The sequence below is a fragment of the Eublepharis macularius genome, chromosome 6 (assembly GCF_028583425.1).
Source record: "Eublepharis macularius isolate TG4126 chromosome 6, MPM_Emac_v1.0, whole genome shotgun sequence".
In the NCBI taxonomy this organism is placed as follows: Eukaryota; Metazoa; Chordata; class Lepidosauria; order Squamata; family Eublepharidae; genus Eublepharis; species Eublepharis macularius.
The window spans coordinates 9,734,571-9,748,226 of NC_072795.1; the positions used below are offsets into that span (position 1 = coordinate 9,734,571).

Consider the following 13,656-nt stretch of genomic DNA (forward strand, 5'->3'; position numbering starts at 1 on the left):
AATATGGTTTCTGCAAACAGGGAGGAAGCTCACAAAATAAAAGGGGGCTTGCATCTAGGTTTGCCAGGTGTCCTGTTTTGTCCCGAAACGTTCAGTATTTCCATGGACTGACTGGGGAAAAATGGAGAAAATACTGGACACATAAAGGCCCAGTATTTGGGGGGGTTGCTGCCGGTTGGTGTCCTGGCCCAGCCAGCAGAGAAGTCTGCTGAGCCGCAGAAGCACTCAGATGCAGGCAGAGAGGGGTGGGGCCAGCTACAGTCACTCACCCCATCAAATGACGGATGCAGGTCAAGGGGCAGTTAAGAGAGGACATTAGAGAAACAGAAGTATGGGCTGGGAGCCTGCAGCGCTTCCACACCCAGATCAAGCAGTGCAAAGCAGCTGCTGCATGTCTGCGATTTAGAAGGACGCTGCAAGACCTGCAGGAGCCCCGCGAGTGGGTAAGGGAGAAGCTCCTAGCCAAGCTGTGGCATACCCCCCCACCCCGCTCCAGGGCTTGGCCATTTGTGCTGGAGTTCCGGCACTTTTATTTTTACACTTTTAAAGTTGCTGAGCAAGGCTGTCCTTGTTCAGCTACACTCCTGGCTGAGCTCCCAGCTGTGCCTGCAAGCCTCATCCTCCTCCTCCTCTCTCTCTCTCTCTCTCTCTCTCTCTCTCTCTCTCTCTCTCTCTCGGGCAAGTTGCATAAGAAAAGGGTGCAGGCTCAAAGATCCTTTCTCATTTTCTGCCAGATGCAGCTTCTTTTCTTTCAGGAGGTTTTCAATGAAAAAGTGCCATCCGAGCTGCAGCCACCTCATTAGACATTTGTGGGAAAGCAAATTAAAAATTGGTAGCACTGCTCCTTTTGCTCAGCTCCCTGAGCTTGAGCGCTCAAGCTGGCTTCCTCTTTTGTCTTTTCTCCAGTTTGTTTATTTGTTTGCTTTGCTCTTTCCTTTTGCCTCCCTTGCCACTTGTTATTCCTCCAGGCTGCTGTTGAAGCACCCCCTCTCTTTCTTTAGGATCTGCTGCAGAAAGGGGGAGGGCTGAGGGGCAGCTCACATTCAGCGCTTGAAAGGTTTAAAGAGATTAGCAGCAGTCCTTGAAGAGCCCCTCCTCTTCTTGAGGAGGATCTACCAGTCTGAAGGCAAAATGTGGCTTGGGAATTGTGAAAATTCTCCCTAATGAATGGGTGCAGGCTTGTTTCTGCTTAATAGCTTCCAAGGTGGAGGAACACACTCCAGCCCACCCAAAGGGGGCTGTGTGTGTGAGAGTGCGAGTTGCTGTGGGAAGGGGATGGATTTGCAAGGGCAAAGTTATGTGAAAGACATAAGGAAACCTTCAAAGGCTACGATGTCTGCCTTAATTCTCCTGATGGGGGAATTGAGCTACAAGACTTTGCTCGGTTCGGGAGCTCTTTCATTTAAATGTATTTATTTTACCTTGTTTTTTCTGTTGTTATCAATTTATCTCTTGCTGTTTGTATAATTAAGCTTTATTTTATTTGGTGCCCTCTGGTTTCTCAGTTTTTATCTTGTTTTGTTATAGGAATTACAGGGTAGGCTGAGCAGGGACTGGCATCTATGGGTCGTGTTCATATACCTTGTTATTTCTTATCTGCTTCCCTATTTCAGCTTTAGTTCTATATCTGTCTGGGTATCAACTTCTTTCAGTAGTTGGGAAGTGGAGAAGAATTGACTTCATTGTTTATCTTTGTGTTTTTTCCCTTGGACTCAATTTATCTTAATTCTTCTGATGGGCACCAGTCCCCTTTGTACATTTAAAACAGAAATTTGCAGGACTCTGAATTCTACACACTGAGCTAAGTGGAAACTTAGAGCAGAGTGAGGAACTCATCATATAGCTCAAAAGTGTTATATTTATAGCTTAGTATAATAGTTAAATCAAAAAGAGTCCAGTAGCACCTTTAAGACTAACCAATTTTATTATAGCATAAGCTTTCGAGAATCAAGTTCTCTTTATCAGATGCATGATCCGAACTGGTCAAATACAGAAGAGGAGGGATGAGAGGGGAGAAAGAAGGGGACATATATCACAAGGAGACAGAATGCAATTAGCGTGGAGGCAGTCAAAACATTCCTTTGCCTGGAAATGTAAACATGTAATTCCTATGTAGTATAAGCCTTCGATGACCACAGCTCTCCCTGCCAGCTGCATCTGACAAAGAGAACTGTGATCCCCGAAAGCCCACACCAGGCGTCACTGGGCTCCCCCAGACCACGCCTCTGTAAAGGGAATCTGTTACCTGTGATAATGTGATAACCATTCATAGTCCCTATTCAGTCCCAGCTTGACAGAGTCAAATTTGCATATGAATTCCAATTCAGCAGCCTCCCGTTGGATTTTGTTTTTGAAAGGTTTCTGTTGAACCACAGCGACCTTTAAGTCTTTGGTGGAATGTCCTGGTAGATTGAAGTGTTCTCCCACTGGTTTTTGGACGTTTCCATTTCTAATGTCAGATTTGTGTCCATTTATTCTTTTGCATAGAGGTTGGCTGGTTTGTCCAATGTACAGAGCAGAAGGACATTGTTGGCACATGAGGGCATATATCAGATTGGAGGATGAGCAGCTGTAAGAGTGGTCATCGAAGGCTTATACTACATAGGAATTGGATACTTTCACTGCTACAAATGAATACGGCAGGCTGACTGCACACCAAAAGGGGATGTTTACATTTCCAGGCAAAGGAATGTTTTGACTGCCTCCACGCTAATTGCATTCTGTCTCCTTGTGATATATGTCCCCTTCTTTCTCCCCTCTCATCCCTCCTCTTCTGTATTTGACCAGTTCGGATCATGCATCTGATGAAGAGAACTTGATTCTCGAAAGCTTATGCTACAATAAAATTGGTTAGTCTTAAAGGTGCTACTGGACTCTTTTTGATTTTGCTACTATAGACTAACACGGCTAACTCCTCTGGATCTATAATAGTTAAGTTTATCATAATTCCTTTTCAGGTGGAGAAGTCTAGCATATATGCTTTGCAGTGTTTCTTGATTCGGAAGAAATTTGCTCTACATGAAATGGTCTTATTCCATTTTATCTCATTATAAATTACTAGGATCTTTTTACTCAATTTGCCACTTTAAAAAGTATATTTTGCACCTTAACGCAGAAACTGAGTTTTATCACTCTTAGGAAGCTTGTCTAGTTCCAGTTCCTAACGGATTATTTATCCAATGCAAAAGGATCAGTTATTTTAAGGAAGGGAGAAAGGTGATGGTACGGACTAGGGATAATAACCTGTTTGGCCAAAAGACATCTGCCATCCTAACCCAGCTGGGAAGACCAGGTCATCTTTTCCCTCTACACTGAGAAGAGGACAACTTCAGCAAGAAGCAGTGGTCTTCCCAAATTACCACCCGATAGCCAATCTACATCATGGACAGCGCAATCTTGAGGACTGCTGTGCCACTGGGGCCCACGTGCCTTCCTCCCTGTGGCACTACTAGTCCACTCCCTAAAGACTTCCATGGGAGAGCCATGCTGGCAGCTGAGACCAGGAAGGTGCATTGAGGCTACATCTGGGGGCGCACATCCCGTCATTCCCCTAACAACCCTGCCAGCATCCCCCAGTGTCCTCACCACCCCCATGACAGGCATGCAAGTGGCAAGCAAAGGTGCATTCAATTGTGATTCCTGCCGTCCATCGTCACTTCAGTTTCCCTTGCCAGAGAGCAGGCAGCTGGGGACTCGTGCCCCTGTTTGTGCAGCAGTTGGATCCATGAGAGCCATTCCTCATGGTGCCTTCTCAGGAGAGGTTATGGGCTGCCCGAGGAACAGCTTTGTGGGCAGGGCTCGGATTGCAGCCGAGAAGGATTGCCGAGGGCTGGAAGAGCCATGCTCCTTGGCCTCTCTGATGGGTTATGACCTGCCCCCAAAGTGAAACAGACACGTGTGATGAGGGGCCAGGCCTCACTCAGGCCACAGACAGATCTGCCACATCCTGGGAGGGTGTATTGGCCAGGGGCAGCAGGGGCAGCTCCGTCATCGCAGGTGTTGGATGCCTCTCGGCAGGAAAGTGATCCTTGTCTGCATCTGGCTGGTTTGCTCTCGTGGCTGCTTGGAGTTTTGATCCTGTAAGGGAGACAGTCAAGGGGTCATGCAGCAGCCAATATGGGAGGGGGGAGGTTGCTGGAGCAAATACCCAGTCACCCTCACCTGTAGCTGTTCTCTCTCCTTTGCCTGAGGGGGGGAGCCCAGCGAAGTGGGTTTGAATGGAGCCATGGCTTGGGCTGCTAGGAGCCCTCCTTCTCGACAAGTTTTATCAAATACATCCAGTATTTTTGTTGAAAACATCTGGCAACCCTACTTGCATCAAAGTAGATCAGCTTAGGGGATGTTCCAGGAGGCCAAATTGCCCTGGAAAGGTACTCGTTCCAATCTCAGACACCATCATTCTAGTCTAGGAATGGTTATTCCAGACCTCAGTGACTGAGAGTGCAGTTCTAAATAGATTTACTCTGAGACAAGTCCCACCTTATTCAATGAGGCTTATTCCTAGAGGACTGCAGCACATTCTACTTTCTGGCACTATGTTCGATACTTCCCCCCCTTAAAAAATCTGTTCCTTGTTTTATTTGTACTTTTGCAATGGAAGGAGTAGGTCAATTGTCTTTTGGTGCAAATAGGAGATCAGGCCTTTGCCCCTCTAAGGAACTAATTCTGAGATCAACTCACTAAATTGGCTAGCTTCAATTATGGTAACTTTGTTTGGCTTTTGGGGTGGCCAGTTCCTGCACATGCCCTGTGGGGATTTGTGGTCTCCACCATGATAGTCAACCCCACTGCTTCCTGAGAGCCAGTTTGGTGTGAGTGCCAGTTTGGTGTAGTGGTTAGGAGTTTGCAAGCCCTGATCGGCAGTTCTGATGGCCAACCCCTTGTACACTGGGCCAGCGTCACCTGGTGGCTCTAATTGTATCGAATGGGAGTTTCCTGGGGGCCTCGGATTGGAGAGGGTATAACTCCAAGATCCCTATTGCTATCTTGACCAAACTTGGGTGCTGACTGGAGGAGAGCCTGCTAAACACTCCGTGTGAATATGGGCTCTCTAAGTGCAACATGGGCCATTCCAATGCCCACAAATCGCTTCAGTAACGGGAAATGTTCGTTACAGTTCATTTGTTCAGGTTTGTCGGTGGTACCGAACCATGAACCGCAGGTTTGTTAATTTTTTTTGGTTCGTGCCCATGTCTAGTTAGGAGTGCGGGACTCTAAACTGGAGAGTCGGGTTTGATTCCCTGCTCCTCCACTTGAAGCCAGCTGTGTGACCTTGGGCTAGTCACAGCTCTCTGGAGCTCTCTCAGCCCCACCCACCTCACAGAGTGTTTTGTTGTGGGGATAATAATGACATACTTGGTAAACCACTCTGAGTGGGCATTAAGGTGTCCTGAAGGGCAGTATATAAATTGAATGTTGATGTTGTTGTTGATGTTGTTGTTATACAGGGGTCATTAGCATGCTGTGAATATGCAAGGGTCCAATGCCTCATCCGACCGGAGTGGAGGTTCTTCTGCAGAGCCAAGAACCCGCCCAGCTATCATAGCATGGCAAGGGAGGCTGAAAGGGCTAGACTAGTTTATTTTATCGTATTTATATTCCACCCTCCCCGCAAGCAGGCTCAGGGCGGATAGTTTCACCTGCTGTGGGGTAGGCTATCAGTCTGGTCCTTGGAGGCGCCTCCGTAGCTGAGAATTATGTTGGTGTTCAAAGGTGCAGGAGGGAGAAGGGAAGGTGCGTGTGACAGGTGCTTGCTTCTAGCTGCTGATGCCCACATTTATTGGACAGGAGGGAAGGGTTGCTTAACCAGCCCTGCCTCTCTGCCAGACACAATTGCCAGAACCTGGAGGTGATTGTTCTTCACCATGTGCCCCAGAAGGCAAGCAGGTTTCTTTTTGCCTATGTTAGGGCTGACTCACAAGCATACCTCAGCAGATCTTGCCAGCTTGGCATGGATGAGAGCTCTCTGCAGCTCCTGACATGTCCTGCCCCTCTCCGTCTCCTTGGCTCCCCTCAGTGCCATCTCAAGGGTGGTGAAAGAAAGCATTGCTCCTTAAACGTGACCCCACCCAGTCTCTCACTAATGGTGGCGGGATGGCTGCCTTCCCTCCCTGACTTTTTAAAATTTCTCTCCTGTAGTCTTTATTACTTTCTTCAAGTCTCTTGTCTCCACCCTCATTCTCTTATGCATCCTACTCCTCCTCATTTCTGGAAGCTGTTCCCCAAGTGTGTCCCTCATTCCTTTTATTATTCAGCAGCCACCAAGCTTCTCTGTTTCTTCGTCTCTCTCCTCCCTGCTGCCAGTGATTTCTCTACAGTGAACTGTGGGTGTAAGTGTGTGACAAAATTAGAATTTGCCAAAAATCCTTAAGCCAACCCTGAGTTCCCTCTATCCACTTTTTCCTCCCAATGCATAATTCTAAAAATCTCTGTCATTTCTTCCCTTAATCTTTTTTTCCTGAACTTGAAAGTCCAGACTCTTCGTAGGAGTGGTGCTCCAAACCCTGAATCATCTTGGTGGCCCTCTTCTGTACTTTTTCCAGTGCTGCAATATCCTTTTTGAAATATGGCAACCAAAACTGCACACACTATTCCAGATGTGGGTATACCACATACAAAGTACATTACAATTAGAGTGATAAACTTCCTGGAAATTTCAAAGCCCTAGGGGAAAAGGGGATTGTAGGGGACTGAAATATATGCAAATACTTTCCTATCAAACCTATATACATTTTTTACACAATTAATAGTAATAAAAGTATCAACTTGCCATATACAACTGGCGGACCTCGTGGGGGCGTTGGGGCGTGGGGGGGCTTCTGCGCCCAGATAGGGAGGGGAAAAAAACTTGCCTTAAGGAGCATTTTACTTATTTCAAAGGAGAGAAAATAGAAGTTTTTTAAAGAGCTCTAAATATTCCAGTTTTTCTGTCAGAAAAATTGAAATAAAAAGGCCACAAGAATTTTTTTTTAAATCATTTTTTATTCCACCGCCCCTTGGCCATGACATTTGTAAGTAAAATCTTGGCTGTTTGTATGTGTAGGCCATTCCTAGTAATTCCTAGCATAGAGAATTCCTTTTTCACTGTTGCCATAAAATGGGTCAGCATTTTCATAGAGCTATCTACCACAAGATCACTTTCAATTGTGATCTCAGGGCCAAGCTACACATGACGAATGACACTTGAACGGCAAGTGTATTTCTCCCTGTTCACTTGCCCTCCACTCAATCCACTTGCCGTTCAAGTGTCATTTGTCATGTGTAGCTTGGCCCTCAGCCAGTTCAGAATGCAACAAAATGTATTTATTTTGAAGAGAAATTCTTTTTAGCATTGTTATGAGAAATTGTTTCAATTCTTCTTTATCCAATTTCGTTCTGAAATCCAGCAACCCATTTCTGTTCTTTTTTATAGGAGTCAGTTTAGGGTTCCATTTCTCAGCCAGGGGCAGGGAATCTCCTTCTCCCACCCTCCACTTCCCACCCACACTTACCTGGCACAGGCCTCCCGAGGGCATGCTCCTGGCCAACGCAACGTGCTCCCGTGGACTCAGTCCAGTCCCAAATTGGCCCAGATTGGACTGAATCAGCCCAAATCAGGCTGAACCAGGCCATATCAAGCTGCTGCAGAATGCAGGAGTGCCCCCACGCTCCACAGCAGCCCGATTTGGGCTGTTTGTGGCCCAAATCAGGCTGGACCAGGCCCAAATCAGCCCGGTTTGGGCTACTGGAGAGCATGAGAGTGTTCATGTGCTGCAAAGCAGCCCATTCCAGTCCAATTTGGGCCCAATCCAGCCCAATTCAGGCCTAATTCAACCTGGTCTGGCATGATTTAGGCTTGAGTTGGCGTCAGTTGGGCTGCTGCACTCCACAGCGGCCTAATCTGAGCTGATTAAAGTCTGATCTGGGATGAATTCAACCTGATTCAGGCTGAATCGGGCCCAAATCAGCCCCCCGTGCAGCACAGGAGCACTTCTGGGTCAGCCGCGGCCTGCGTGATGATGTCACTACCTAGACCTGGCAATTCTAAGTCTGTTTCAAACCAATTCCATGTTGGTTGTTGTGGATTTTCCGGGCTGTATAGCCGTGGTCTTGTCATTGTAGTTCCGGATGTTTCGCCAGCAGCTGTGGCTGGCATCTTCAGAGGTGTAGCACCAAAAGACAGTGTCACAGTGAGACACTGAGACAGAAAATCCACAACAACCATTGTTCTCTGGCCGTGAAAGCCTTTGACAATATAGCAGTTCCATGTTGATCAAAGAAAGGTCGGGAGGGGAAATTCTGCAAAATTTCAGCATTTCAGAGACAAGCAATGCCCTCCCAAACCTCCCTTCCCTCCTTCTATAGCATCACCTTGTTCATAAAACAACTACCAGGGTTGAAGGTTACAAAAGGATGCATTAACTTATCTGAAAAGAGAATTGAAAGAAAAATCCCAAGAGGAAAAAGTAGAGGAATTAAAACCTATAATCTAAAATGGTGAATTTTGTAAAACATAATTTCCATCCCCATGACATTAGCTTTTTGTCCCAGTATGCATCACCTGATGCTTATAAACATGGATCTTCATTTGAACCACTCACTTAAGCATTCCAGTCCTCCTGGAACTTTTCACAGTCCACTTTGGTTTTCATCATCTTGAATACTTTGGCGTGACCTGCAAAATTGGCCAATACACTGTTCACCCCCCAATTCCAAATCATTTACAAACAAATTGGTTAGCACTGTCCCAGCACCAATCTTTCATGGACTCTGCTGCTCACTTCCCTCCATTAAAAGAATAGTTCATTTATCCCTACTCTTATCTGTATTAGCACCTTTAAGATTAACCAACTTTATTGTAGCATAAGCTTTTGAGAACCACAGCTCTCTCTGCCAGATGCATGGAGGGTATGAAGAAACTAGCCAGAGATATATAGGTAGTAAGGGGAGGGGTGAGAAGGTTCAGGGACTGAGGGCTGTGTAAACACAAATCAGTTGCAAAAGTCATGACAGAGGTGGAATGTGCAACCCACCTTTTTCTCTGAAGAACCATTTTCAACTGGGATGTGGGAGGTCCAAATTGGTTTCACTTTGCTATGAAACTCACGGGGCCACCCTGGGGGTACTCACTCTTAGCCCTAAGTAGTCAAATCATGTTGTTCCCCAGGGACACCCACTGCTTGAGAGATGTAGGCTGGAGCCTCCTGTTTCCCAGGACATCATGGGCCCAGTTCAGGACAGGACCACAGTGGGTGTGAGAAGGGGGTTGGACCTGCGCCCCTGTGCTGTTAACTCTTTACTCTGTTGCTATGTAGGTATGTTCCCGTGACAGTGACACAGCAGTCTAACTCTTGGTTACTTGACCTGGGAATTAAAATGGATTTAAGACCTTTGAAACAAATACATTACAGACACACTTAACAACAACAAAAAGAGATGGGGCCATTGGGAATTGTATGTGTGGTGAGATAGACAACTGGAAATTCCTCACCAAACTAGGGTTGTTACAGGGTGTGGAATTTCTTCTTCCAAAATGTTCTTTTTCAGATATAGCAGTTGGTTACTTTTAATCTCTTTTACATTTTTAAAAGGATTCTTTTTGATTTTTCATTCATTCATTTTTTAGATTTTGTTTTGTTACCGTGTTTATACCACTTAATGCAGCTTCCTGTGCCCTGTGGTTTTTGTGTCATTTTGCTTGGTCCAAATAAAAGATATTATGATGATCAAGGGTTTTGGGGGGAGGGGGCACAGATTGCAACCTAACTTGTCCTACGCTTTTACCGTACTCTCCTCTGGTAGAGAGGTGCAATGGTTAGAGTACTGGATTAGTCTCTGTATGAACCAAGTTTGAATCCCCATGCTGCCATGGGAAGATCTTGGGCCAGTCACACACTCTCAGCCAAACCTACCTCACAGGGTTGTTGTGAGGATCTGGTGGAGGAGAGGAGAATAATAATAACCTGGCATGAGTCCGCACCGGGGATCATATGATTTGTCATTGTCATATTTGGGAACCAACTGAGCACCAATGCTAACCATGGTTTGATGCTTCAAAGGAAATCCAGATAGATAAAAGATTATCATCATATATGTAATTAGAAATAGATTTCTAAATTTCAGGGAGAAATTTGGCAAAGAGGAATTAAGAAAATTCTATTAACAGCCCTATGCCAAATCCAAGATACTGATTCAGATTCATTTTATTGTATATGGCCATTGGCCTTCACAATATCAAAACACTCTCGAATGTCAGTATAATACATAATCAAAATGATCAGGTAATCAAACGCTTCAAAACCACATAAAATGCCCTACTAAAAAAGCCTTTAAAATTAATAAAACCTTCTAAAAGCAATCACAGCGAATCAATGGCTGATTCCTTTGCTCTGATCTTCCTAGCAGCTAAAGCAAAAAGCGCCAGTCTCAGGGAAATAAAAGAATCCTTGTCAGAGAGCATCGTGACAATCTTATCAGAGTCAGACAAGGGGTGTAGAGCAAGCAAGATCTTAGCCAGGAATTTATTCCTAGGTTCTGTGTATAAAGGGCAAGCCAGGATATAATGAGGGAGGTCCTCCACTGAAAGACCGCATATACAGATGCGCTGGTCAACTGGCGTCTTTTTATATCGACCCACTAGCATACTCTGGTTTCTCTTCAGATCGCGTAAATCTTTCGCCCAAGATACTATCGCTCGCACTGGATTGATCAGGGTACTTTCTATTTTCCTCTGCTTTTCCTCGTCCCACTTTTACCAATTCTCAACTGCATTCAAAATGTCAAAAGAAGTGAGCATATTAATATCTCATCAGGTCATTTTAGGGCATTCTTTTTTTAAAAAAAAATACAAACTAGAACGAAGTTCTGTGTAACCCTCCACCCATAGTGCAGAAAATTCATCCTTTTCATTGTTTGATGCCTTTTGCTGCATTTGTAATAAGCAGTAAATCATCCCATGCTTTCAAAAATATTTTTCCATTCATCATTAACCATAAACATGTTTGCCTGTATGAACACGTTCCAAACTACTTGGCTAGTGTGTCAGGAGATTTCTTATACATGTAGCTTGATCTGTGGATCGTACAAAAAGGATTCAATAGAAAACTGAGACAACAGTCGGTCAGGAAAGAAAATATACTCAAGAAGGAGCATTCCACCCATCCAGATGACAAATACGTAGACTTTGGCAAAGAAGCAAGGATGACGATGGGAATACAGGCAATTTTGATTGCTGCACTGATATGTCTCTTGATTCTATGCTTTCTAAAATCATTCTTGTCACTCAAACCCTACCCTCCTGGACCGCTTCGGCTTCCTGTCATTGGAAGTGTTTGGAAATTACTGTTCCAGCGTTCTCAAGATGTTTTTATTAAGGTATGTCATTCAAAATAGTTATATTAATCAACTATATAAGAGCATTTTCAGTCGTTTCCTTACTTCGGATTAAACAGGTTGCTTCATATTCTCTGGTAGTGTCTGTACAGTCTCACATATGAGTTCTGTACTCCAGAGCTCAATTTCAGAACATTTTAGATCTCTTCTCATTTTTGTAAAAGAACAAGGATTTTTAGATCTGTAACAACATTGCTGATTGAATTTTGCAATTTTTTGTGTCATATTTGTGTCCATTGATTTTGTTATGTTGGAATAGATGTGTTTGTCCAATGTAGATAGTAGAAGAGTATGGTTGGTACATGATAGCGCATCTTAAATTGGATGATGAGAAAGTGAATGAGACCCAGATTGGATAGCTGATGTTTATATATATTATATTTATTAAATAACTGACACCAACTTCCCTGACCTGGATAGCCCAGGCAAGCCGGACCTCTTAAGATCTTGGAAGTTAGGCAGGGTCAGCCTTCTTAGTAATTGAATGGGAAACCTCCAAAGAAGGCCTGGGTCTCAGAGGTGGGCAATGAACATCTAACATTAACAGTGTTGCTCAGATATTGCAAACTGGAGGCTGTCATGTGACAAGAGGCAGACCCCGGCTTCTGGTCACTTGCACAGTACTGTCCTGTAGTTCAGCCTGAGCTCAGGTTCTGCTGTTTCAGGGTTTTATGCGACTTACATAGCAGCTGTCTGGCTGAAGCTGTGCACTTGTCTTCCTTTAGCTGGCCTTGGACAGAAGTGACATATTCAGTTCCAATCTGTAAGCAGTACTTGGTAAATGTCCTCAAAGAGCCCCCTACTAAGTGCATGGTTTAATGTGTAAACATCCCACTCCTGAATACAATGACAGAGCATTGTGATATGATAAAGTGGATAGTAAGATGGAAGACATATTTTAAAGTGAGAAAAACAACAACCTTGCATCGCCAGAACAGAATATTCAGCCCTGGTCTGCAAAGCACTCTGGGCACAAGACGGAGGAACTGTGGCATGTCACTAACTCGTCATGATCACAGCAGTTTCCTGCATGCGCCAATGCAACACAGTATTCCAAATGAGGCTGCAATGTAGCTTTATACAAGGGCATTACACACGGTTGGCTGTTCCTACTCCCCAAGCCTTTTCTAATAATCTCTAACATGGAGCTGATCTTTTTTCCCACTGCTATAGGATGAAGGGCGAGGGGGGGGAGATAAGCAATGGTCCTGAATTATGTATAAACAAATACTTATTAATCACAGGAAGTGATTCAAGATACGAAAAATTCAAAAATAGATGACACAAAAATATGATGATCTTTATTCAATTTAAAGAACAATTACAGTACAACTAAATAGAACATCTAATATGAAAATATAAACTAGAAGATGAATCAGTAAACTCAGAGATAGCAAATAACTAAAATAATTATGTATTGCACTAATAGTGCAAGTAAACAAAACAGCTAAGAGCTCTCTCATCCCACCCACCTCACAGGGTGATTGTTGTGGGGATAATAATAGCAGTTTATAAACTGCTATGAGTGGGTGTTAAGTTTTCCTGAAGGGCAGTATATAAATCAAATGTTGTTGTTGTTATTATATACAAGACAAATCCATAAACTTGGAGATATCTAATAACCAAAATTATTAAAATAATTGATGGTCTGTTTTGATATCTTCTTCAGATTTGCTTTATTATTTGCAATCTGATCTTGTGCTGATGTTGCAGTCAGTATGTGAAAAACAGAACTCAAAACATCTATATGCACAGTACAACACGTGTGTGAACCCATTACAAAGAAAATTTAACCATGGTACAATACTGATTATATGAGCCAATTATGGAGGAAAAGAGAATGTCGAAAGCATAAATCTGTAACTAATAAAATACAACCAGATTGGGAATCTTACTGTGCCATTTCATTGATGAATACAGATTATAAAATCTTTACTAAAATATTAGCATCTAGACTGAGAGCTTGTAGTCCAACATTAGTAAATTCAGTATGGCTTTATTCTGAAATGCTTCATTGCAGATACAATCAGGAAGGTTGTGGTGGGTATTCTATTTCACTCTTAAAAATGAATTTAGAATTAACATTAGCAGCACTAATTGTTTATAAAATTTTTGATTCAGTTAACTGGAATTACTTTAAAAAGATATTAAAGTTTTATGTATTTGGAAATAAATTTAATAATGCCATTTTGTCTATCTATTTTCCATATATGGCTAACACAACAATAAATAACTGGGTTTTTAGTTCAATAAATATCAAAGATACCAAGATCAACAGTGCTGGAA

General features: G+C 43.6%; 1 protein-coding gene across 1 annotated transcript in view; it reads left to right on the forward strand.

Annotated features, from left to right (window-relative positions):
- The first annotated feature begins 326 nt into the window (after positions 1 to 326).
- LOC129331801 (cytochrome P450 2J5-like) overlaps positions 327 to 13,656 on the forward strand; it is a 68,950-nt gene continuing 55,620 nt past the window's right edge. Inside the window, exons 1-3 of the mRNA XM_054982344.1 lie at positions 327 to 443; positions 6,476 to 6,598; positions 11,044 to 11,352. Coding sequence (XP_054838319.1) covers positions 6,566 to 6,598; positions 11,044 to 11,352 — 342 coding nt within the window. The 5' untranslated portion in view covers positions 327 to 443; positions 6,476 to 6,565. The remainder of the gene's footprint in view (positions 444 to 6,475; positions 6,599 to 11,043; positions 11,353 to 13,656) is intronic.